General features: G+C 52.8%; 1 protein-coding gene across 6 annotated transcripts in view; it reads left to right on the forward strand.

The window, feature by feature from the left end:
- Nucleotides 1–15,272: 15,272 nt before the first annotated feature.
- SLC12A3 (solute carrier family 12 member 3) overlaps nucleotides 15,273–26,247 on the forward strand; it is a gene marked incomplete at both ends in the record, with an annotated part of 36,191 nt that continues 25,216 nt past the window's right edge. For 3 of the 6 annotated variants that reach the window (XM_082677770.1, XM_082677772.1, XM_082677774.1), the window contains 9 exons: nucleotides 15,273–15,554; nucleotides 15,991–16,137; nucleotides 17,634–17,709; nucleotides 18,430–18,525; nucleotides 18,842–18,981; nucleotides 19,374–19,484; nucleotides 20,516–20,627; nucleotides 21,449–21,579; nucleotides 26,136–26,220. In XM_082677770.1, coding sequence (XP_082533896.1) covers nucleotides 15,273–15,554; nucleotides 15,991–16,137; nucleotides 17,634–17,709; nucleotides 18,430–18,525; nucleotides 18,842–18,981; nucleotides 19,374–19,484; nucleotides 20,516–20,627; nucleotides 21,449–21,579; nucleotides 26,136–26,220 — 1,180 coding nt within the window. The remainder of the gene's footprint in view (nucleotides 15,555–15,990; nucleotides 16,138–17,633; nucleotides 17,710–18,429; nucleotides 18,526–18,841; nucleotides 18,982–19,373; nucleotides 19,485–20,515; nucleotides 20,628–21,448; nucleotides 21,580–26,135; nucleotides 26,221–26,247) is intronic. The other 3 variants (XM_082677771.1, XM_082677773.1, XM_082677775.1) reach the window with 1 other exon arrangement.

The following is a 26,247-nucleotide window of genomic DNA, read 5'->3' on the forward strand; positions in this document are numbered from 1 at the left end:
GTAGTAAAGAGCTAATAGATAGATAATGGGGCCATCTGCTGTTCATCAGTTGGGTCCCCTTATATCTATCAAGGATGTAGCCTAAGGGGCTGTCTCCCTCCTCTAGTCCCATCTATTCACCTTCGATTGGGCTTTACTAAGAAAGTCTCAGAACGCAAGCACGGCAGGGGACTTGATTTAGCAAGTTGTGCCCAATTTATATGTGTTGATTTTATTTTAAACAAAGCAAGCAATTTGCTTTAACAGTGCCTTAAAAAGAGTATTCTGAGGACTTTTCATAAAGTTTGATTTAGGGTTCTTTTCTTTTTTGATACTAGGTCTTGTAGATAGAAATATAACAGTGTCATAAAGGAGAGAAGGCGCAAGGTGTTTAAATATGTATTTGCTCCCTGGCTCACCTGTTGTTCATCATTCTCATTGTGAGAATTAATTGTGAATTTGCCTTTCCTTGCGTCATGCAGTTCTGCCAGCTCCAAATAGGAGAGCTGCACGTGAGCCCTGCAGAGGGGGATGAGGTCCTCTACCCTTGGACAGAAGGGAGAGGAAAGCTGCCCTGAAGGGGGAGCTGGGTGGAGTTGAGAGGAATGCAGTCCCTGGTTGGCATTTGAGAACTTGCGTAGCGAGAGACATTTATAGGAGAAATAAGGTAACTTGGTTCATACCAGAAGGGCTGGGCCAGGCTCATGGAGCAAACCCAGGGCTTGTCCTGTCGACGGATTCTGTGGTAAAGCAAGGCCTGCTGGGTGCAGAGATGCAGGAGACATGAGGCCGAGTTTAGAAGGCCACAGCATCTAACAGGTTCCCGTGTACTCATGGTTACAGCTTGTGGCCAGAAATCATGGTCCTGTGATAAATTATTAGGTTAAAAGTCATCCTTAGCTCACTCGGTCAGGGAGCTAAATCCTTTCCCTTGATACTGGTCCATGATTTCACCATTTACCCAGAGAAACTGAGAGAAAGTGGTCCTGGTAGTCTTTCATTTTCCCAGGATGAGATTCCAATCTTTCTAACAAAATCAAGGGTACTTGGAGGCTGACAGGGTCAGTGCCTGCCTCCGAGTGGCTCATAATAAACTCACTGAGACACTCAGAGGGATGTACTGACTTGATCTGAGTCCCTTTCAGAGGCCTAGGGATTTGATTGCATGGACTCTGTTCCTTTGATTTTTTTTTTTTTTTAAAACAACCGTGGCCGCCTAACTTCTAAGGGAAAACAAGTGGAACTAGTGAGCTCTCAGAGCGCGAATCCTTTGGTTTTATCACTCCTGAGCTGGACGCGTTCATCAAAGAGCAGGAGATGCCCACGCACACTGAAGCCAGAATGTAGGCCCTGCTCCTGCCCTCCAATAACTTACAGTCTAATTAGGGACTTGTAATGGCAGTAGAGCAGCCACTATTGTTATTCTTTTGATGAATCATTTAAATTCTAGGGTTTAGGTTACTTGAAGAACAGTACTATAGACTTTCCCACAGAATCCCGCACTTGCTGATATAGAGGGGAAAAAAATTGAGGAGCATTTACTCTTTGGATTCTCACCCCTGCCCGCTCTGTTTGAGTGAACTGTTTTGGCCAAAGCTTTAATACTTAATTTAACTATAACGTGCAGATGTGCCAACGTCCTACTGCTTTACACTGATCCCCACAATCATTGTTTCTCCATTAGGCATCTGAACCTTTGTCTAGCTCATTAGGTAGTTCACATCACTGCCACATTTCCATTATGTCACTCAGAAAGTGACTCGGGCATGCCAAACGCTGAATAAAACCCCAAGCTGGGGCATTGTCCCAGGCCCACCAGAGTGCTGGCAGTCACCAGCCTGCCTGGACTCTCACTTAGCCTCAGTCAGTCATAGAGATTGACTGAGCCCTGTGTCCAGCAAATTGGGAGAAAACGTTATAAAATTCCTAATGGAGATGTGCACTTTATGGTATTGTTCAAGATGCTCATTTTATATCAGTAAAAAAAAGGCTTTTGTGCCTGCATTTCAGGAATATCAGGAGGAAGTCAGCAACTCATTAAGCGGAAATTGTGTAGCTCCCTGCAGGAAAATGAGGCTGTTTTGAGGTCCTGGATGGTCCCCTGTTCTTCATCCTTTGTAGGTTGAATTCAGAAGTCACCTATCTCCGGCCCATCTTTTGACAGCTTCATAGTATACTAGTATCCCTCACAGGACAGGGACAGGAGGGAAATAAATGTCTTGCCACTTGTTTCTAACTAAAAAGGGTTGGTGGAAAAAAGCTTAAAACCACTAACTAAAATGTTTCCAAAATTATTTTCAAGTGATCTGTGCTTCTCCTTGCCTTGTTATACATGTAACTGTTGTGACTGGCTATAGCTCAGAGAGGGCCTGCCTAAACAGGCCTGTGTGTTGATGTGTCAGCCTAAGTTCAGTTCAGCAGTTACAGTCCTGCATGTGCTGGGCTGTGCTAGGTAGCTGGGGATAGCCAGGTCATCAAGTCCCCATCCCAGAGTTGTTCAGATGTCTAAGTGGGCTCTTTCTTTCCTTTTTTTGCCAGGATCATCTAAGTGGAAATACTGTTGGTTATAAGTGGCTAACCCAGGAAGGGAGGAAAATTCTTTGTCCTAATCTCGATTTTTGAAATAGCTTCCGTGTGCCCTCTCCTAGGTATTTAGCCCACGATGGCTCGCTCAGCAAAGGTTTGAATGAGCAGATTCTTTGCTTCAGCCTCCTGTGCCAGCCCCCTCCCCACGTCCTCTGTACCAGCTCCACATGCCTGGATTCAGACTTAGGGGCCTTTAACAGGCATTCAGTCTGAAAGAAGGTAGAGGGGAGTGTCTCCTGGGGTTAGATAAAACAGGGCTGATCCTTCAAAGAAGGAAACTTGCAGAGCTGCACAGTCTGTAGGGAAACATTGAGAAGAAGGGGTGGACATTTGATTTACTGTTAACAATGATAAAGGCCAGACCTTTAAAAAAATAAATAAAAGGTTGAGGGGCTGGCAGAAGCCCAGCATTGCATATTGGCATACTCTATATGCCCTGTTGCCTTTGCCCTTGGGGTCCTTGAGAATCTGTTTCTTAGGATGGGGAGGGCAAAAGAGTTTGCCTCAGACAGTAGCTTCTGTTTGAACAGGAAAGAGGGGAGCCCGTGATCCCAGAGGCGACTTCTAACAGAGAAACAGACATACTGTAGCCTCTTGGCTGGCCGCAGCAGAGCTGACCTAGGCAGGCTCTCAGGTGGCATCCAGGGCTGGCACGGCCTGCAGCTAAGGCCCCTTCATCTGCCCCAGATTTAGCAAATAAAAGTACAGGACACCTGGTTAAATTTGAATTTCAGATAAACAGTGAATAAGTTCTTAGTATAAGTTTGTCCCAGTTTTTTCTGACTGCCTTATTCAGGCTGGCCTCTGCTGGCATCTGCTGCGTAGAGGCTTCCAGGCTTGGTACAGGCTGCCAGTAGCTCTCCAGCTACATTGGATTACCCTGATTTGTTGCACTGTTTGTGCCTCTGTGGGCAGCGGAAATGACAGTGAGATATGAAGTCACTGGAGAGAGGGCAGTAAGGGGAATTCAGTTCTGAAGAGCCAGGCAGGCTGACTGAGTTGCATGAGTGTGGACCCCCGTTGACCTCAGCTGCTAGCTTCTACTGGGTATTTTTCCGTCAGGAATTTCAAATGTGTATCTTATAAAGAGAGCAAGGAAGCAAAGTACAGCCTTTGCTCACTTGATCAGTAACTTTGATTAGAGATGTGGGGGGGGAGAATTCTTTGCTTTGTTTGGTTGACTGATTATTTTCCTTTCATCTTTGCTTTGCTGACGTTGTCGCTCTGTGTGCTATTTGTGGGGAGAAGGGGCAGGGTGGGAGAGAGTCGGTATATGTTTTCTCACGTTCCTTCCTGTACAGTAACTTCTGCATTTACTCTGTTTAGGATGGTTCCTTCACCACCACCCCTGTCCGTAGCCAGTAAATTTCCGGAATGTTCTCCTTAAGTGTCATGTGCCCCCTTTGTTCAGTCCTTCAGTGGAGCAGAAACCTCTCTCAGGCCTCCTTTCCTGGGAATGTCCTTAACTGAGGCACAGCCTGGGGCTCCTTGGAAGGCAGCAGAAGTGCCTCTTCCCAGCCTCTGGGGGTGACTGGGCCTGGCCCCTTCTCCACTCCCTGCAAGGAAGGCTAAGGCCTGCCGAGCCCCTGGGTCCTCGAAGTCCCCACAGGTTTCTGTAAGTACAGGACTCCCATCCCAGCTCCGAAGTCTTGCTCTCCCCTCACCAGCCTCAGAGTTCAGTCCCCTGGCTAGGGATCTGAGGGAGGTCGGACTGGCTGGAGGTGTGGTGGGACAATAGATCCAGAGTATTTTGATGGTGACCCAGCATGTGGCATACATTCTGGGGCTAGGAGCTGTTGGAGCTCTGTGACCATTGACACTGGGCTCTCAGTGGAAAGCATTTTAAATGGGGGTCAATAGCCAGTTATTGGCCTTGGGAAGGGGATGCAAGATTGTTTCAATGGTGGGAGAGACTTGGGCCTGGTCACAGGACAGTTGTCCCCTGCTCTCTTGGGCAGTATCTGCCTGTGTTTCTGACCAGGAAGGGTTTTCAGGGTCTGGGGTTTGGGCTTCTGCCTGGGGATGTGCAAATGGCTGAGGAGGTAGGGGGTCTTCATTTCTCTCCACCTGGGAGACCTGGCCCTAACGAAGAGACAGGCTCTAGCTGCCTGGTGGCAGGATACTCTTTCCTTGAAGGAGCCACATGGAAGAGCTTCAGCCCATTCCCTTTGCCTGGGGGCCCTCAGCTTGTTTTGGCCCCTGCGACCTATGTGAGGCCACTTCCTGATGAATCACCTGGAAATCTGGGCCTCAGACAAGTGCCCATGTAGGGCCCACCCCATGTAGGGCTTAGTGGTCTCTTCCACGCTCTGCAGCACCTCCTGGAGCAGGGGCTGGCAAGAGCCGGTGGCTGGAGAGGGGAATCTGTCAAGGGGCTGGGGGCAGGTGGAGAGCTGGCTGCTGTGCAATAAGGCGTAGCCAAGTTTACCCGGATCTCAGAGCTAGAAGCTTTTCAGCGGAGTCCTAGTTAAAACCTTTAAAATGCCACCCACGAGGAAAGAGGACAAGGTTAGGGCCACTGGTCACCCCAAATGAGGGGTGCTTTAGCCATTCCCTTGGAACAGCCAGATTTCCATAGAAGCCCCGGGAAGCACACAGCCACAGAGAAGTATGAGGACTGATGGTGGGCAGTGAGGCCCCAGAGCCCAGGAGAGCTGCATGCCGGCGGTGCTGTTGCTGGGGTAAGACATTTTCCTCAGGGAGGTCGGCTGGAGAGCCCCTCTGCCCAGTTGCTGCAAATGCCTCCCCCCAAACAGTGCCGGCCCAGAGGCATCACCCTCACCACCCGGCTGACCCTCTTGCACTCAGAGTGGGTCCCTGGGTGAGCTTTCATACTGGTCAGCCACACACATCAGCTGGCTTGTATTTTTAGGAAAATTAAACCAAACCCAAAAGGGCATTTTGATTCCCTAAATATGAATGTTTGGGATGTGGCCCTCTGGTGGCTGGCAGCGATTATTAGCTTTAGAAAGCACAAAAGGCCTAAGAAAGATTTCGAGACTTCTTTTTTTTTTTTTTTGCGGTATGTGGGCCTCTCACTGTTGTGGCCTCTCCTGTTGCGGAGCACAGGCTCCGGACGCGCAGGCTCAGCGGCCGTGGCTCACGGGCCCAGCCAGTCCGCGGCATGTGGGATCTTCCCGGACCGCGGCACGAACCCGTGTCCCCTGCATCGGCAGGCGGACTCTCAACCACTGCACCACTAGGGAAGCCCCATTCGAGACTTCTTTGAAAACTAAATTCTGAAAGGAAAGAGCTCAGCAACAGTGGGGGTCGGGGGGAGGAAAAGGAAATGAATATTGTGGGACCAGCCCAAGACTGAAGGCTCTCCAAGCACAGAGCCCTGAATGGAACAAGCCCACCAGGCCTCAGGGCCTGGCATTTTCAAGAGACACCACAAGCCTTGGAGCTGGCCTGAAAGTTGGGCTAAAATCCCTATTTCACCATCTGGTAATCATGTGACTGAGGGCAAGTCGTTTGACTGCTTAGAACTAGATTGCTCAGATGTAAAGCAGGGATACCAATCATATTCCATCAGGCTAATGGGAATATGAGGTTAATTTATAGAAATCACCTACCTATTGCCTGACATACTGTGGGCCCTCAATAAAGGTTAATTTTGGCCACCCTACTCCCAGCGTTGTTTAGATGGGTCTCTAGGGCTATAGGTATGTCCTCTACCATTTGGCTTCTGCACTTCACAACAGGTTTTTCACATGGGTGCAGGGTGGACTCAATTACCCCCACCCCAGGGATGGCAATCTTTTTGTTTTTTGCAAGAGACAAATTTAGGTTAAAATTAGTAAGCCAAAAATTTGCTACAAGGGGACCAACGTTGGCATGTCAAGTTCAAGTTGTGATTCCTGTTGATTCAGTGACCACTGATTGAAGAATGCAGTTCAACAAATGTTTGAGCATCTATCCTGTGCCAGGCATTGTTCTAGGACACAGTGGTGAAATGAATTGACATCCCTGCGTTCAAGAAGCTTACCTTTTACTGAGGTGAGACCAACAGTAAAGGGCTTCTTCCTAGGTGAGACCTAGTTGCATTTCCTGCTTTTGTAAGCTCATGGTGTGGTGTGGTAGGCGGGGAGAAGAGATAAGCAGTGTGCACAGACACTATAATAAAATAGGAAGCCTTAGGAAATGCCACAAGAAAGGGCTAGATAAAGAAGATCAGATTTCCTGTGACTGGGGGATGCAGGAACCATCTGCACTTGACGAGGATCCAGACCGCAGAGGGGTGGGTGGGGTGGGGGGGCCAGCGTGGTTTGGGTGTGGCCACCCAGCCATCCCAGAATGATACAGTGAGCTCCACTCCAGCTCCCCACTCGGCCCCAGCAGTCTCATGCAGCCGTTAATCTCTCCTATGACCTTGAAGCTGGGGAAACAGCAGGACTCAGGTGAGTTGAGGGGCCCTGGAGCCAGGTGGAGAACTGCCAGAGGTCACAGGCCTCATGTGCAGCCCTTCCTGGCTGAGCAGAAACCTGATTGTGGGGCATCCATCTTGTCCAAGAGGTGAGTATGTGGGGTTTGCACCTGGGGTGTGTGGTCCATCAGGCAGAGTGACGAGGGGTGGTCTCATTTGGGGACACACACTTGTCTTACAAATCAATAACTGTAAAGCTGTCTGTTGGCCTTAGGCAGTGAATTCAAGCAAAGGGCTGATAACCTGCTTATATATTCATGAGTCTACCCAGGATAAAAAAGCTCTTTAAAATCCTTTTACAACATGAAAGATTATTTTTAAGAACCCTAAATCAGCATTACCTTTATCAAGAAAAGCCAGATTTTGTGCTGTGCACAGCCTTAATCAACACATCTTTCTCAAGCTTATAGCCCCAGCTCTGCCATTCTCAACCCTGGATACCGATTAGGATCACCTGGGGAGCTCTTAAAAATACTGGCTTCCAAGCCCCTGCCCCCTGAGTTTCTGACTTAATTGGTCTGGGGAGGGGCCTAGGCGCTGACTGGTTTTTTAAAGATCCCCAGGTGATTTTCATGTCCTGGGTCAAGAACAGGGTCAAGACCATTGTTCTGAAGAAGCAGGGAGTGAAGTAGGCCCCTCTAAACGTGGACTCCCCCCACCTTCCTCAACAGGGACTTTCAATAAATCATAGACTGTCAGAGATGCACTAAATAGGAAGATGAAAATTCTAACTACTTAGGGCCCATTGGGTCAACTTGCCCATTGTGTACCCACCAAGGTCAAAGCTAGTTGTCTAGGATGGTTTTTGATGTTGATGGTTAATCAGTAAAAATGACACCAGTTGAAATGCATTACTGTGGGGGCAGGGGGGGGTGGCAGGGACCGCAGTGTCCATTTCCCAGGAAATCACACGTGAATGACCATCTGACACCTCTGGCCGAATCCCTGGGCCCTCATCAGGGGTGTTATTTCCTAGTGTCCACCTGCCCCCAGCCTTCCCGCATCCACCTTTGGCAGGTACAGGCCTTGCCGGGCTTGTCCTGAGCCTCTCCAGCACTCAGTGCTGCTGCTAACGAAGCTCGCTGGGAGTGAGGACTCGATTCCCGCTCCACGTGAAGCCCCTCGGACTTGCTGCTGTAGGGCTCCATACCCTGGGAACTCGCACCCAGCCAGAGGGACCGCGTCTGGAGGGCAGACTCCCTTTGGATCCAGCCCCTTCCCCACTTTAGCACAAATGCATTCCGGATGGCAAGTGTCATCTTGCAGCTGAACCCTTGGTGACCACCGGCAGAAGATCGTTTGGGATATATATTAAGGAGGTCAGTAGCTTATTTCAAGTGTCTGGTAAAGGGGCAACAAGATGATGGGGGAGACCCTCTCTCTGGGCTTCTGGGATCCTCTGGACATTTGCCCTGTCGAAGCCCGAGTTGTGATGAATGCAAATGACCAAATCCAACTCTCTTTGGGTTTCCACCTTCTGATCCCAAGCAACCCTTCCCCGCAACTCCTCCTAATGCCCTAACTTTTTTGTTTGTTTGTTAATAAATTTTAGTGCCTGCCCTTACTAAAAAGTATTGCCTTAAATAGTCAAGAATGAGTTGGTTTCTTCCCCCACCCCCACCTTTCTTTTCTGGTAGCTAAAGAGCTGGGGGAAGGGTGGGGGGCGGAATACACACACACACACACACACACACACACATATTTGCAGAGCAATATTAATGTCCTCTGAAATGCTTCTTCCACAAGTTCCCTCTCTCGATCATCAAAACACTCATTGAGAAGAATTATCCATTTGGCAGATGATGAAACTAAGGCACACAGGCCTGAGGTCATGAGGTAGGTGGTGCAGAGCCAGGTCCAGGCCTCCTTTGACTCTTATCCTTCCCACTCCCTCCATCTCCCTCCATGTGTCTAGGGCTGGACCCAATTTGGGCGATGGGGTGGGGGAAGCTGAGCTTTTAAAGCAGTTCGTTGATTCTAGGTCCCCTGGCCCCAGCTCCAGTATCAGGTCAGAGTCTCCTGAGCTCCAAAAGCTGCCATTAAGGAGTATTCTGATAAGGAATGCACTGTGGAGTTCAAAATCGAGCAGAATGACCATGTTTTTCCTCTATTTTTTTCAAGAAAGACAAAAAGGTTTACAGGAAAGTTAGAAAAACTGAAGGTGTATTTAAAAGTGAAAAGCTGGGGCTAGGAGAAACAATGGGTTTGGCTCCTTGGTCTCTTGGAGAGCACATAGGCTGAGTCATCAGGGTGAAGAGCACATGGTCATGCCTGTGACTACAGGACCGAATTTCTGTTAGAATCACTGCTTCAGTTTGTGTTGATGCAGCAGGAATGAACTCAAGCCACCCTTGTTTTGGGATCTTTTCCAAGTTTGGGTGGAGGGGTCAAGGGTTGATGGAGATTTATTTTCTTTATAAGAAGAGGAAGAGGGGGAAAAAAAGTGAAATCTCTTTTTATCAGATAGTGACTACTGATTATAATTCTACTTTTTGCCTTGGCTGCCAGGAAGCTCCAAGCTAACACATGGCACTCTCCTGCCTTAAATGTTTGTTTATCTCTTTTTGCCTTTATTCTAACTGTGCTACTTCATACATCCCACTCCATCATTACCCCAGCCAGAGGAAGTCATCCCTTCTCTGAACCCATGTGGCATTTTATCAGGGATTTCTGCCTTTGGGCCTTGGGTTGTGGCTGTTGTGGTCGTTACCTCCTCTGAGGAACTATATGCTACTTGAGGACATTGTGCCCTGTCCTTCTGTGTATCCTCCAAAACAGCCAGGCTGTGTCTAATACATTATTACTACCTACAATTACTGTGGAATGAATGTTGGCTAAAAAGACTTTTTTAAAAAAGCAAGTCTAACCGTGAAGAAAAAGGAACCAGGAGTTGTTCCTTTAACAATGAAAATACCTTAATCATCAAACATGTTTCCCTTTTGCTTTAGCTGCCAGTAGCTTCAAGGTACTTCAGTGTTCAACTGCTGTAACACTGTCCGGATAGAAGGACCAGGATTGCAATAGACACACTTATGTGGTTTGCAAGGCTCAAGAGAAATCTCAGTTTTCTTGGTCCTGGTTGCTTGCAGAGGTTGCAGTCAGCCTCTGGCTTCCCAGACCTTTCCAGTGCCAGACACCTCCATTGTTGCCCTTCCCCCTACACTGTATACAGGGTTTTGTGTCTGCTCCCCACTTCCTCACTACCATCAAGTCTGTGCGCCCCCCCTGTGGGCAGGGACCCAGCCTCCATCATTTGCAGCCCTGGGCCTCTGCATGGTGCTGGCCCAGGGCAGCCATCGGTCGGGGAGGATGTTTGCCCAGGCTTGTCATCACTGCCTCAAACCCTCGGAGCCACATCCAGAGGAGGAAGCTCGCCGAGTTCTGGTATCGTTGCTGCAGCTGGTGTTGTGAATCAGGCCGACGAGCAGCGCATCCTCTTACCCGGCTATTTCACGACACCAGGGTTGCATCATACCCATCCTCTCCAGGCGAGCCTCGTGGGACCGGGGCGGATGTGGACGTGGGGATGGGGCGGGGGTTGGTGTGGGGGTGGGCAGTCTGCGTGTGAAAGATTGTTCTCTTTAGCCCACTGGGTCTCAGCCCAGTTCCACCTGGGGAGATTTCTAAGAATACTGATGCCGGCCCCTCACCCCCTTTTCGGCCCCAGGCCCATAGCATCTCCAGTGGAGGAGTCAGCATTTGTCAGAGGTCCCAGTGAGATGGTTGAGTGTTGTGTGCAGTCAGGGATGAGCCCGAGGGCTCAGAGCTGTGCAGTTGTCTGTTCTGCCTGACTGTCACCAGAGCCCCTCCCGGCCCTCCCTGGCCCTGTTCTTTTTTCCTGGCACTGCTCACCACCCCACTATGCTCCCCACCAGCTTTCCAGAAACAGATGAGATCTGATTCCCCAGGACAAAGGCCAGTCTCCTACCCTGGCATTCAAGGCCCTCCTTGCCAGGTGTCCCTACTCAGAAATGACACCACATTTCCCCCATAGAGTCCTCCCTGTTCCCCTCTTCTCTCCAACTCCTGTCCTACATGAATCCGTGTGCTGGTTCTATCGGCTCTGCCTTCAGAATATATCTCAACTCCCAACACTTCTCACGACCCTGCCATCCACATCTACTCCCCGGCCCGGCCACCACCTTCATTCACCCACAGTGGCCCCACTAGTCTTGCTTTGCCCTTGCCTCCCTCCATCCAATCTCCACACAATGACCAAAGTGAACTTTGAAAAATATAAATCTGACCATCACATAATAGAACGTGCAACTTCTAACCCTGGCTTATAAGGCCTGGTGTCCCCCCTTCCATGTCTCAAACCCATCTCCTCAGTCCCTCGGCTCCTGCCATCCTGGCCTCCTTGCCATCTTGAATCCCCAGCCACACTCCTACCCCAGAGCCTTTGCACATGCTCTCTCCTCTTTCTGGAACCCCTGTGCTCACACCTGCTCACTTATGGGTGTCTCCTCCTTATTGTTGGATCTCAGCTCAAAATTCTCATTCTCAGAGAGGCCTAAATGCCCCTCCTTTAAAAAAAAAAAAAAAAAAAAGCTTTGTTTTCTTCATAGCACTTATCACTGAATGTACCATGATGATTGCTTGTTTACTGCTTGTCTGTCTCTTCCACTAGAATGTGAGCTCCAGGAGGGCAGGGCCTTTGTCTTGTTCCCCGTGGTGCCTTCCTTACCTAGCACAGGGTATGGTATGCAGTAGGCACTCAATAAATGTGAGTGACTGAAGAAACAATCGGACCACTTTCAGCCTCATCTCCCACCATTTCTTCCCTCCCCCGCCCACCATGGCACTGTGAGCTCCAGTCCCACCACCTGGTCCCTCCCACTGACCGCGCCTTCCCAAGCCCCCATGACCCAGAGCCCCCTCCATCCTTGCCTACGTCTCCCCTCAAGGCTCCCCCTCCTCCAGGGCAGCCTCCCTCCTCTGCTAGCCAGTTGCTGCGATCTCCTTGCTGGTTAGTCTGCCAGGCTAGGCTGTGAGTTCCAGTCCTGGTGCATAAAGGCTTAGGTGCCTCAGTGGCTGTGAAGACAGCAGGCCCTTCTGTCCTCACCATTTCAGCCCCCTGTGCCTGGGGTTTTCCCTTCCAGGGAGTTTCCTGAGTCTTTCTGTTCCTTTAATACCCCATTCTTCCTCCTCCGAGATCTGGGAGAGTCCAGGGGCCCTAAGTCACCCAGCCAGGGGCCCTTGAGTGAGTGAGAGCCAGCCTGATGTAGGTGTCATTTCCATTTGGCTGCTAAGTGGGGACTGAGGGGGCTGAGGGAACGACTTGCTCAGAGCCCTGGAGAAACTGACAACTGAGACGGGAGCCTGACAGCCCCTGAGGCCAAATCCCAGGGTTTCACTCAGGGTTCCTCCAACTTCCACTCCTGGTCTCAGACCTGACAGGCTCTGGGCAACCTGGCAGCTGAAGCCCTGGAAGGCAGGAGTCGTGTGTGACCCACATGGTGCTCCCATCAAGAAGAGTGCCTCTGTGAGCATTTCTCAAAGGGATGGACTTCCATCCAAGGGCAGGAAGCCCCTTTCTTTGGCGTCTGTGCTTTGGGACAAGGAGTTCCAACAGTCCCTTCAACTGTCCTATTGATAAGCCTTTTGAGGGGTCCTGCTTAAATCCCCCCACCCAGAGACATACAGGTATGGGGGGCACAGGAAAGGCTTCTCGAAAAAGCAAATGCTCCCCTCCAGGGCTGGAAGGGACCTTGGAGCTGACCCAGGCCTGGGATTGTAGAGGGGGAGGAAGTGGCTTGCTCAAGGTCATCCAGCAAAGCTGTGGGCCCTCATTCTGCCGGGGCCCCAGTGCTGCTGGAAACCAGCCTTGGTCCCTCTGACCACTTCCTCGCTTGAGATCTTAATCACGAATTTTCCACAGCTGCTCCGGGTACAGGGTATGTAGGGACGGCATAAGGGGGTGTTGGGCAGCTGTGATTTTCACCAGTCAAGTGGCAGTTAAAGATGGAGAGGGCGATAAGGTCTGTAAGCTCTACCCTGAGGCCCCGTGGGAGGGAAAGAGTAATTGGCAGATGGGGCAGGGCGCTGCAGGGAAGGTGGAAAACTGACCACAGCTGTGGTCCTGGCCCTGGAGTCCTCACCTTGGAGCCTTCCCCCGTGCTGGCAGCTGGCTCGGGCTTGGGGACACCCTCTTGCAGAAGCCTCTCTAAGGAGGGACCAGACGTCCTGGAGAGAGAGTAGGCAAGTCTGGGGGTCTGGGGAGCCCCGAGAAGAGTCTTTTAAAGAATTGAACACATAGTAAATATATCAACTTTGCAAAACAGTGCACAGTGATCATAATCTTTGGGGTTTGTCATCGAGGACCAGCCGTCCTCAGCTCACCTCTGTGCCTGGTTGAGCTGGGAGGACCCCGAGGATCTACCCTTTGTCCCCATCCCCGCCCCCGGGGTAGTTCTGTCAGCCAAGGGTTTCTATGGCAGCCTCTCTTTGGTTCTGGCTTCCCTTCGTTACTCATTCAACAAGCGTTTAATGAGGACCTGCTCTGTGCTGTTCTAACTGCTTGGGAATGTCAGTGAACAAGATGGGCCCAGATCCCTGCCCCCGTGGACTGGTCTTCTAGCAAGTTGGATGAACTTTATGCCCCCCTTTCCAGGAAAATGCACTTAGGTATGAAAACTTGTCTACAAATTTGTGGGGCTCCTGGACCCCAATTGAAGCACCATCATCTTGGGTGATTCCCTAACGCAGCTTGCTACCCTAACACAGTCTGAGTATTTCCTCCTGTCCTGGGCCCCTCTGAACCAGGAGTGAGGGGGCAGCAGAAGCCAGCCAGGCCCCCCGCAAGTTCTCAGTCCACTGGTGCTGACTTGCTGATGGACGTCATGGAGCCCCGGGGGGCTCTGAGCATCTCAGAGCTGGTCTCTGGGGACGTAGGTGAGCTTTGAGAGCCCAGCTCAGGTCTGAGAGGCAGGGCAGGGAGGTAGAGAAAGTGTGTCCCTCATGAGGAGGGCCAGAGCCTGGGCATAAGCCAAGCTTAGAGGCCTGTGGCTGGTGGTGGCCTTGAGGCCTCCATCCATCCCCTGCCTTCAGAAGAGCAGCTTGTCCTCCAAGACTCCGGTCAGGGGTCTGTCCTGTCCCTGGTTGTCCCCACCCTGACCGTCCTCCATGTGCATCTCTCCCATCGCCGCCCTCTTCACACAGCGGGGCTGGTCTCTTTCCAGGTCCGTTTCCCCCACTAACTCAGCAGCCCTGTGAACGTAGGCCTGTGCCCGCCGTCTGCGTTCCTGCCTCCTGTCTCCACCCATGACATGGTCGATGGTCAATAAGGTTTGTTAGTTGAACGGCTGAAAGATGCAAAACGCAGCAGGGATAACAAAGAGATGAGTGGTTTTCCTGTGAGCTTTAGGCCACCCACCCCCAGGAAGCAGACTCTGAGACAAAGGTGAGCCTGCAGGGCACTCACCAGTAGAGCTCTTGGGGTCAGTACCTCTGGCGAGAGGAGAAGGAAGCAGGACAGGACAGAGGGAGGAGTGGGCTGCTGTGTAGACAAAGCCTCAGCTGACCCTGGGGACTTCTGGAGGTGGGGTGGCTCCTCAGATCCGGGGGCAGGGCATCAGGCCTTTGCATCCCGCACCTATCATTGGATGAGAGCTCCATGGGGGACCTCAGCCGTAGGCAAGGCCATTGCCATAGGAGCTGACACTGAGACCCCTCGCAGCAGCTGGGGGTTGTCCTTCTTTTCTGGTGGCACATCAGGTGGCCACCACACTACCTCTCTCATAGTAAGAGAGACTAACCTTTTATATGTGTGTGTGTGTATCTTTTTAAATGTCATACCATTCATCTATTTGAACATACTAACTAAACAAAATATAAAACTAAATACCATATACTGAAACAAGAGGTTTTTGAACCTGCGTGGAGTGGGTCCTCAGGCCATCAGGCTGTCTCTGGGGACCCTTGTAGGGTCCCTAAGGATCCTCTTGGTGAACACTCCTTCGTAGGGTCTGGCTGCTGATGTCCACTGCCCCCAAACTCAGAAGAGCCTCTCTAGGACCCAGGGGCTGGGCATGCCCCCCTTCTCTGCTGACCCAGCCCCGGCTCCCAGTCCAAGGCCATGTTGCTATCTCCAAGATCAGATGGTGGGTAGGACAGCATCAGGCACATGCTCTGCCTCCCACCCCGTCCAGGGACCTTGCTCGCCAGCTGTGGGCGGTTTGGGCCAACCTCTCCGCCTCCTCCCTGCTGTGGCCCCAGCCTATAAAGCCACCCTGCGTGTACCCGCCGACCCTGGCCCCCTCCCCCGACACCCAGAGCCACAATGGCAGAGCTGCCAGTGTCGGAGATGCCCAGGGACCCTGCTCTGTGCAGTGGGCGCTTCACCATCAGCACGTTGCTGGGGGGCGATGAGCCCCCCCCACCGGCCGCCTATGAGAGCAGCCACCCCAGCCACCTGACCCACGGCAGCACCTTCTACATGCGCACCTTTGGCTACAACACTATCGATGTGGTGCCTGCCTACGAGCACTATGCCAACAGCACCCTGCCCGGCGAGCCCCGAAAGGCCCGGCCCACGCTGGCCGACCTGCACTCCTTCCTCAAGGTAAACACCGTCCCAGAGGAGTGGCCCTTCCTGCTGTGTGACCTTGACCAGTTACCTAACCTCTCTGAGCCTTGGCTCTGTCATCTGTGTCATGGGGACAAACAGGTGTCTTCCTCATGGGTTGAGAGGCCCACATGGAATGCGGGTATGGGAGCTGTAAAGCTCTGGGCACATGTAATATTCATTGCCCAGTCATTGGCGACCCAGTCAAGCAATCTAGGATTGCCCAGAGAGGTAACGAGCTCCCGGTCAGTGGAAGTTTACAGAGTTTACACTCACCTAAAGGAGATGGGGAGAGGAGGGTAAGAAAGGTCTGCAGCAGAGACGGGGCTTGCTGGTTTGCTACTTGGGAGGCTGGACGGTGGAGGGTAGGGAGGCGGGGGAGCTGGATTGTCATGACCCCTGGCTGCCTGACCCACGGTCTCTGCGCTCCCAGCAGGAAGGCAGCCACCTGCATGCCCTGGCCTTTGACAGCCGGCCCAGCCATGAGATGACCGATGGGCTGGTGGAGGATGAGGCAGGTACCAACGGCGAGAAGAACCCTGAGGAGCCTGTGCGCTTTGGCTGGGTCAAGGGAGTGATGGTGAGTGGGGCGTGGATGGGATGTTCAGGGATGGGGGTAGGGTGACAGAGCTCCATTCAGGCTCAGCTTGGACTCTCGGGCCTTAGTAGTCAAGGCAGACCCAAGATTCAGCCCGGACCTCAGTTTCCCCATCTGCCTAGTGACCTCAAATTTTCTCTGCTTTTGTACTTCCTGACCTCCGTTTACCTCCCAGACTGAGACCTAACCCTGGGGAAGATCTCTATTTGTCTGCTCAGTCATCATGTGACCTTAGACAAGTTACTTAACCTGTCTATGCCTCACTTTCATCGTCTATGAAATGATGAGCATTCAATGAATTAATAGATGTAAAGCGCTTGGATGAATGCCCACCTTGGAGTTATTGAGAGAAACTGTGTTTCCCCAAAGAGCCACCAGAGGGCAGTACTAAACACAAATCCACAACATTGTTTTCTCATTCTCCACGATGGGAAGGAGAAGGTTTGCTGTTTTAGACCCGAAGATAGCAAACAATCTAATGTACTTGGCTTTGGAAGACATTATGGCACTTTACAGAGGGGATCGCATGAGATCTAGGAGAAAGCTTCCCGCTCTGGGAGGCAGGAAGCCTGGGTTCTGCCAACTGCCTGCTTGGCTGTGCCTCTTTCTCCATCTGAACAGTCAACCCCCCTCTAGCTCCAGAGGCCCGTAATCCGGAGTCTGGGTCTCCCTCCCTCACTGTGGTGGCCAGAGCCTGGTGTGGGCCCATTCAGTACCTCAGACCATATGGAGGGCCTTCGAAATTTCCCAGGCCTAAAATTTTGAATCACTATGTTATATACCTGAAGCTAATATAATATTGTAAATCAACTATACCTCAATTTTTTAAAATAAATTACATTCAAAAAATTTTTAAAGGCTTAAAAAAAAAAAAAGAAAAAGAAAAGAGAAAGAAAAAAGAAATCCCCCTGGGCTTGTAAATGCCATATGTCCCCCACCCCAAGACGTGGCTGGGGTCAAAGACCACACCAGCCCCTCCCACATGGGATTCCAGCCTCAGCTGTGGCGTCTGGCTTTGCTTTAAATTCGGAAGCTGAAGTCAAAGCCACCTGAGCCCTGATTTCTGCTTGTATGTAGGGCATTGGCTCAGCTGGCGTTTGCTGAGTTCCCCCTGAATGCCAGGCTCTGGGCCAACAGCTGGCCACTGGGCCATGAATGGGGCTGGCAGACACAGGACCCTGGGCTTGGAGCAGGGTGAGGGGTGATAATGCTTGCTGCCCATCCTCAGGCCTCGATGGAAGGAGGGTAGGAGAGTGGTGGGAGGGACAGGGGGGTCTCTGGGTACCCCTCCCCTCCCTGCCCCACAGAACCAGAGAGGCACTGAAGTGGGCACCCACTAAAGTGGGTGAAGCAAGGAAAGAACCCAGGTGTCCCCTAGGTGCCCGATGCCATGCCAACACTGGGGACAGGGACTTATGTGCTTGACCTTGGGGTACTCAGCCCCCCCCAGGTGGCCTCTGACCCCCCTCTCCTCCCAGATCCGTTGCATGCTCAATATCTGGGGTGTGATCCTCTATCTGCGGCTCCCCTGGATTACCGCCCAGGCAGGCATTGGTGAGTGCTGCCTCTGGGGGGCAGGGGGAAGGTGCACCCGGGTCCTGGTCCTCCCAGGCTCCACGGGAGCAATCTTGAACTTGGGTTACAGAGCCCACGGGTTACAGAGGTCAGGGCAGTGTGGCCAAGGAGCACTGGACGTGGAGTCAGCAGGCCTGGGGGCTCTCCCTGGCTCGGTTTGCCCTCAGTAAGTCACTTAACCTCTTGGAGCCAAGTTTCTTCTGCAGAGCATCTGGGTTAGGAACTCACACTGTGGACAGACCAGCTGCTAGCTCTGTACCATGCTGTGTGACCTTGGACAAGTTTTTAACCTCTCTGAGCTTTGGTTTCCTCATCAGTTAAATGGGGGCAATAACTGTCCCCACCTCACAGATCTATTGTGGGGTTCCTCTGATGCACATAAAACAGCACAGGGTTTGGCACCCAGAGGTGCCCATCAAGTAGTAACTATTACTTTATTTTTTATTATTAAGAGAGGATACCTACCCTTCCATACGTAATGATTCTTTACATGTTGGCTTATCAGCTCCCTGGCTATTTAGAATATACCAGGAGGTAGACAGAGACCCATTTTTCAGATGAGAAAAGTGAGGCTCAGAGAAGGAAAGTGACTTAAGTCATGTGGTGAATCAGTTGGCTGATTCAGGTTCCTCAAATGGCTCCTTCTGAGAAATGTCCTGACTGAGTTTTGGGGCGATCACCTCCCCCCCACCCCCACAGTCCTGACCTGGATCATCATCCTGCTCTCGGTCACGGTGACCTCCATCACGGGCCTCTCCATCTCGGCCATCTCCACCAACGGCAAGGTCAAGTCAGGTGGGCCCCTCCCCAGCCCCAAGGTCCTCCTCGTGTAGGTCCCCGAGTATTCACCCCGGAAACGGGTCTCTGAACCACTCCCTACCCTCCACCCCCACCCAGACAGGGACACCCCAGGCTGCCCCTGTTGATTCCAGATGTAGGCTTCGGGCAGGCTCTCCACACCTATGGGATGGGATGGCCTTGGTTGTCTCCTGCTCCATGAACCCCCTGGGCCCCATGCTCACCCCCTCCCAGCCTCAGCTCTGCCTGCCCCAAGTCCACCCCAGCCAGGTGACTCCTCTGGTTTCATGGCTCCTGGCTCTGTCCCCAATAGGCGGCACCTACTTCCTCATCTCCCGGAGTCTTGGCCCAGAGCTAGGGGGCTCCATCGGCCTCATCTTTGCCTTCGCCAACGCTGTGGGTGTGGCCATGCACACTGTGGGCTTCGCAGAGACCGTGCAGGACTTGCTCCAGGTGAGGTAGGGGCTGGACCCCGGGCAGACAGAGCCCCGGCCGCCTGCCACATTCTCCTCCACACCTTCTGGGCCTGGCCTTCCTGCCCCTCTACCCAATTTGGCCTTTAGGGACCAAAGCCACAGTCCGATCATTGTGGGTGACTCTGATGATCTCTTCAAATAAAGACCGTCCCCAGAAGTCTCCTTCAGGGTTGCGTGTTGCCTTTAGGGCCAAATTGTCCAGACCCATGCAGTAGCTGCTTTGGAGGACTTGTGGGCAGGGGAGGAGTTTGAGTTTGTGTTTTCCTATGAGAGGGCAACCATAAATGAGGTAAATCACGGTGGAGGAGCCTGGGGGGTGGGGTGGGCTGTTCAGAGGCAGCACGCAGCCTAGCCTGTCACCTCCCCCAGGAGTACGGCTCACCCATCGTGGACCCCACCAACGACATCCGCATCGTTGGCGTGGTCACCGTCACTGTGCTGCTGGCCATCTCCCTGGCTGGCATGGAGTGGGAGTCCAAGGTGAGGACAGGATGTTGGGGGGGGATGTGGGCACGGTCGAGTGCGGAAGCGGGAATCGCGGGACCTGGTCCCAGTCTTGGTTCTGCCTCTTGTGTGTGTCAGATGAGCTTTAAGTTCTGCTGCTGTGACACAGACCCTAAGGAAGGGGGCCTTAAGCCAGAATCGTTCATTTCTCTCTCATGGAACAGTCCAGGTGTGTGTGTGTGTGTGTGTGTGTGTGTGTGTGTGTGTGTGTGTGTGTGTGTGGCCCCTGGGGACCAGGTATTCAGGCGCCTTCCATCCTGTGGCCTCTCTACCCCTGGGGTGTGGCCCTCATCCACCTGGCCCATGACGGCCCCCACCTCCATGTCCACAGCCCAGTCAGCAGGAAGGGGAAAGAGGGTGGAAAGGAGAGAATCCCCTTCCCCTTTCCTTTTCTGTCCCAGCCTGGAAGTTGTACATGTTCCTTCTGCTCACTTCCCGTTGGCCGGAACATGGTCCATGGCCACACCTCACTGTAAGGGGGGCTGGGGAAACGTGGTCTTCATCTGAACCTATCCCAAGCCCCGAGTCAGAGGTTCAGCATGAAATAAGGGAAGAGATGTTGGGCCACAGCCGGCAGCCTTGACCAGCACAGCCCAGGCGCCGGCCGCCCCGCCTCTCGCCCCCTGGCTCTGACCTCCAGCTCCACCACCTCCCCACTGTTCCTTGAATGCACCAAGCTTATGCCCCCATCATTCTGCTGCTCCATTATCCTCCTCCTTCAGGACCCTTGAAGACACCTTCTCAGGCCACCCTGCTAAAGTAGCCTCAACCCAGTCCCCGGGACACCCCCTGTTCTTACTCTAGATTCATCCTCCTTATTTATCAGCAAGACAGGAGCCTTGCTATGTCGCCAGCTCCTAGAACAGAGCCTGTGGAGTAATGGGTGTTGAATGAGTGAATGAATGAATGAATGAGAGAGTAAGGGACCTGGGGCAAGCTCTTCCCTGCTGGGGCTCCCTGAACAGGCGGAGCCAGACCGTCTGACCTCCAGGCTCCCTTCCTCCCAGGCCCAGGTGCTCTTCTTCCTCGTCATCATGGTCTCTTTTGCCAACTACCTGGTTGGGACACTGATCCCCCCCTCTGAGGACAAGGCCTCCAAAGGCTTCTTCAGCTACCGGGGTACGTGCGGGTTGGGGCCACTGCCCGTGGCTCTGGGGACAGGGACAGTCTGCCCACCAATCTGGCCCATTATGTGGGCACCGGTGTTACCGAACCAAACTTGGGTCCGCTTACCCGTGTGCAGTAAAGCCAATCTACTGACACTGGGTTGTGGTGAAGGAAAGTGCAGCGTTTATTTCAGGGTCAAGCAAGGAGTCCAGGGCAGCAAGTGCTTAAAAGACCCAGACTCCCTGAAAGCTTTCAGGGAAAGGTTTATAAAGATAGAGTGAGGGAGGGGGGGTGTGTGGGGTGTGTGATCAGCTGGTGGACATTCTTCTGATTGGCTGGTGGTGAGGTAATCGGGAGTCAACATCATCAGCCTTCTGGTTCCAGCTGGTCTGGGATCTACGTGCTTGTGGGCAGCACGCAGTTAACTTCTCCCACCTGATGGGGGTTTCAGTAGCTGCAAAACAGCTCAAAGGATCTGGCCCAGAATATTATCTATAGCCCTTGAGGAGGAACTAAAAGTCCTTGACTTTGTTTAATGGTTAAGCTACTATTATTTTGTCTTGCTTGACTGTTTTCTTCCTGCATGTTCTCACTTCTCTGATTAAATGTATTCTTTGACTAAAGCTTATCTACAGACAAAAGGCAGGCAGAGGACATGGGTGGGGGTCAATTCTGGGAAGGCCCCATAGGGTCCTGCTCGGTTACATGGGGAGGCTGGCACCCCTGACCCCCACAGCCAGGAGCTGCCATGGGAACCTCCTGCCCGCCCGGCTGGGCCCAGAGAGGGTGCCCAGGCCTTCCAGGAGGCCCTGACTCAGGCCTTGTTTTTCCAGCGGACATTTTTGCCCAGAACTTGGTGCCTGACTGGCGGGGCGTGGACGGCAGCTTCTTCGGAATGTTTTCCATCTTCTTCCCTTCAGCCACGGGCATCCTGGCGGGAGCCAACATCTCCGGGGACCTCAAGGTGAGCAAGACGCCCAGCCCTCCTGCCTCCTGGCCCTATCCTACCAGGATGTCCCACTGGGCACTGAGCGGAGCCCTGAGACCCCAGGGCCACAGCTTCTAAACTTCTGTGCGACCCAATCCAAGCCAACCCAAATCCATCCCATTCATCCCACTCCATCCTGAGGCTGTTGATTGGCACCACTGCACTCTAGGCCTTGAGGGCCACCCCCACATGGGCTAGTCTCCTCCCTCGATCCTGGGACTCCCAGCCTAAGGGGAAGACTGACCCAGCTTGACCTTCCAAAACTCAGACGGGATCGGGTACATCCTCCCAGGGCTCTCCATCGTCTTGATGCGGGCAGGCTCCTTGGCACGGCATGTGAGGCCCCAGCCCCATGGGAACTGTTGCTGTTCCCATGACCCCTGCCCCAGCCCTGAGGATCTACTGCTTTGCCCCTGTTGCCCTGTCCCTCCCTCCACACCTTTGCCTCTGCTGTGCTCTCTACCTGGGACTCGCCATCCTCATTTCTTTACCTTGTAAAGTTCTGTTCCTCCTGCAAATTAAAGCCTCCATCCTTACACCTCTCCCAGCCCTTCTGTCAGAGTCTTGGTTCCTCTAATTTAGTGATGTCAGGCCACTTATGTCTCTGCCCCGCCGCATCTGGAGAACTGGGGCCTACCTCTATGTCCCTATTCCCAGCTCAGGGTCTGACGCGTGCTAGGTGCTTGGTGCCTGTGTGTTGAGTGAACAGTGGTGGGATGTGGCAAATGGGAAGTGTTAGAGCAGAAGTACAATGCACACAAGTGGGGGAGAAGTGCAGACTGAGGTGGCAGAGGCTCCAGCAAAACTTCTGGCTGAAGGTGGGGCTGAAGCTGGGCTCTGAGAGACGAGAAAGCCAGCGGCATCTTTGCCAGAGGGAGGTTATCAAAGGAGCTGGTACACAAGTGGGGATGAACAGTGAGAAGCCTGGCTTTGTGCTGGGGACCTTCACCCTCCATCTCAGTCCCGCTTGAAAGGTGCTCCCTGATGCATTTTCTTAAATGAGTTAAGAATTGTGCACTGGAGGCAATCTCGAGTTGCAGCGTGGCTCTAGCAGGACCTGGAAATCGGAGGGAGGCTGTGTTTGCCCGGCTCCTCTCCCTTCTCTGGGGAGCAGCCAGCAGGGGCCTGGTCTGTCTGCCCCGAGTTCTCTGCAGAGCTCGGGCTTGTGCTCAGGTGGCCTGGTTCCCCTCCCAGCCCCGTTATAGATCATCATAGCCTGGGGATTTATCTAGATGCTTTATCAAGCTTCTTAGGTTACCAACTGGCCCAGTGTGCAGGCATCAGGGTCAGGCAGCTGTCCCAGAGCTGGGGGTAGGGGCAGGCATTTTCTTCTGTCTTAAATGCCCTCAAGCCCTAAAGGGACACTTTTCTCCTAGATCTGGCCCCTTGCTCATCCAGTGGGACAGTAAGTCCTCAGCGAAGAGCAGCTCCCGTTCATGGGGACTTTATGCAAGTCCCTTAAAACCTCTCTGGACCTCAGCTTCCCCAGCTGTAAACTGGGACTCACGCAGCCCTGGCTTCCCAGGGCAGGGAGCAAGGATTCAACGTGCTAATTTACATAAAGTGCTTACAACAGTGCCCAGCCCAGAGGAAGTGCTAAAGGCTGGTTGTCAAGGTCAATGTCATTTTTACCATGTGGCCGGCCCGGTGCCTCCTTCTTTAAAAATAGTATCTGTGGGACAGCTGTAAGCTTCTACCATCATCACTCCCATGTTACAGACGAGCAAACCAAGCTCAGAGAGGGTTAGGGGCTTGCCCAGGGTCCCACACACAGGTGTCAGAGGATCTGGAATTCAAGTTTCTAAAACAAAGAGACCTCAACTTTATCACAACAACTCCATCATTCAACCAATATTTTTTGAGCACCTGCTTTGAGGCTTGTGGATGCAGCAGTAAACAAAAGAGACACAAATTCCTGCCCTCATGGAGCTGACATGCTAGTGAGAGAGACAATCAACAAATAAATAAGTAAAATCTGTATTTTGCCTGATGGTGGTTGAGCGATGGAGAGAAAAATCAAGCAGAGAAGTGGGGAGGCAATCCCTGGGTCAGGGGTGCAGAAGCATGGTGTGAATTTACACAAGGTGACCAGAGACTCCTGAGAAGGTGACAGGTGAGCCGAGACCTAAAGGGGTGATGACAAAGTTGTCATTGTTACTATTAATCCTTTACATCCCCCAACCCTTTAGTGCTTACAGAGCAGTCTCGTGACCATGATCTCATGTTGGTTTAATCTTCACAACCACCCTGTGCTAAGGCCAAGAAAATCATTATTAACTCAATTTGCTGTTGCGGGGGATGGGTGCTCAGAGACAAGGGACTTCCTAGTGACTGCCGTGGGATCTGTGCCAGGCTGGTGTTGTCCCAGGTTGTGTCGCGTTACAGTCCCCACCCCTAACCGCTTATGTTTACAGGTGCTGGCTACATGCCAGGCTACTTTCTTATTTCACAGATAGCGGGGGAGAGACACTGAGGCTCAGAGAGGTTAAACGGTTTGTTCCCAGGCACACAGCCAGGAAGAGATAAGCAAGATGTGGACCCAGATATGCCTGATTTGTGAGTTGGGCTCTGAGATTTCATGCCGAGACATGAGGGTAGGATGGAAGCCTGGTGTATTCATTTCCTGTGGCTGCTATAACACGTTACCACAAACTTGGTGGCTGACGACAATGGAAATTTATTCTCACACAGTTCTAGAAGCCAGAAGTCCAAAAAAAGGTGTCAGTAGAGCCATGCTCCCTCTGAAGGCTCTAGGGAAGAATACTACCTTGCCTCTTCCAGCTTCTGGTAGCTTCCAACAATCCTGAGCATTCCTTGGCTTGTAGCTTCATCCCTCCAATCTCTACCTCTGTCTTCATGTGGCCTTCTTTCGTCTGTGTGTCTCTGTGTGTCCTCTCCTCTCCAAGGACACCAGTCATTGGATTTAGGGCCCACCTAATCCAGTGTGACCTCATCTTAGCTAATTACATTTGCAAAGATGCTATTCCCAAATGAGGTCATATTCTGAGGTTCTGGATAAATGTGAATTTTGGGAGACACTATTCCACCCACCATAGGAGATCTGGGAGGTTGACCTGGTCTGTTGGCCTTGGGACCAGGGACTCAGGGCAGGGCTGGCTGGCCCATAGTCGCAGGGCCCCCAGAGCAGAGACCTCAGCAGCCTGGGGTGCTCCAGAGCCTCCAGCCTCTCTCCAGCTCTGCTCCCACTTCTCTCTGACCCGCCGCGCCCTTCCTGCCACCCCAGTGCCTTCAGAGCCACGTAAATCGTCCCCTCCACCCTGAGGCCTTCCAGCGTTCCTGGCAGTGTCTCCCCCACCTTGTTTCCCAGTGCACTGTGATCCTCTCTGTGGCGGGCACCATCTGCCCTGTGTTGGCAGGATCCCACCTGTACCTCCTCCACTTGGGCCAGGGCTCCTTAAGGGCAGGTTCAGGGCCTGGTCATCACAGATTGACCATGGGTTCCAGCACAGGGCTCCGAGTGTCTGAGGCAGAGAGCTGGACCATGGCCAGCTTTGCTTCGACTTGCCAGTGAATTTGAACAGTGTCATGGTCCCTCCAAGCTCTGTCACCTGTGATTCTTCCTGCCAGCTGAGCGGTGAGCAGAACGGCCCAGAAAAGCCTGGCAGGTTTACGAATTTACTTCCTATGACTGACGTGACCTTCGCCTCCAAGCTAGGGTCTGTGCCTGGATGGGAAACTTGCCATAAAAATCCCAGCCTGCGTTACTCCACCCAGGATCAGCACCCCCGGGGGGCCTGAGGCTGTGGACCTTGGTGTGGTCAGGACCAAGCCGCTGGGGCTCAGTGAGCTGGGCCTTGCTCACAGCTCCCTGGCCTCAGTTTCGCCCCAGCCACTTCTCAGGAAGCTATGTTTGAGAAAGTGCCTGGAAGAATGAAACACATGACGTGGATGTGAAGGTCGGCTACTACTGCCAGGAAAGCACCAGCAGAGTTCTTTCTCGAAGGGGAAGGAGAGAGTTTGGGGCTTGTCTATATATTGATTGCTGTGGAACCAGACAAATCAACTGGTGCATAATAGTGACTGCACGCAGTGAGCCCAGCTGGTGAGCTGGGCCCTGGTCTAGGAGCTTGACAAGGATTAATTGGTTTCACCAGCATCCCTGTGAGGCTGGAGGGGCTGAAGCACGGGAGGACATGCACGCTGCCCAGCGATCACCTGGATTTGACCCCAGGCAGGCTGACTCGGGAGCCCTCCACCTCACCCCACCCTTCACAGCCCCCAGAGCAAGCGTCAGCCAGGTGTCCTCGGGGACCAGGCCTGGGGCTGCTTGGAGTTCCTCTCTCTGCCTTGGGCTCCCAGGGCCCTGAATGTGGTCTCAGCCGTCCCCTTGGTTCTGTCCTGTCCCCCTCTGTGGGTCCTCAATCTCGAGGTGCCTTCCTCTCAGTGCCCCGGGGAAGGGGGTTCTGGTGGGTCAAGGTCAGTGTTTGCTGCCCCACCCTCAGCCTGACAAGGACAGGGCCTGGGAGGAGGCCCAGGGGCTGCCTGATGCCCTCTCTCCCTCCCTCCTCCAGGACCCTGCTATAGCCATCCCCAAGGGAACGCTCATGGCCATTTTCTGGACCACCATTTCCTACCTAGCCATCTCGGCCACCATTGGTAAGCTGCCGACCCAGACCCTGGAGG

The sequence above is a fragment of the Grampus griseus genome (assembly GCF_964374135.1).
Source record: "Grampus griseus genome assembly, chromosome: 19".
In the NCBI taxonomy this organism is placed as follows: domain Eukaryota; kingdom Metazoa; phylum Chordata; class Mammalia; order Artiodactyla; family Delphinidae; genus Grampus; species Grampus griseus.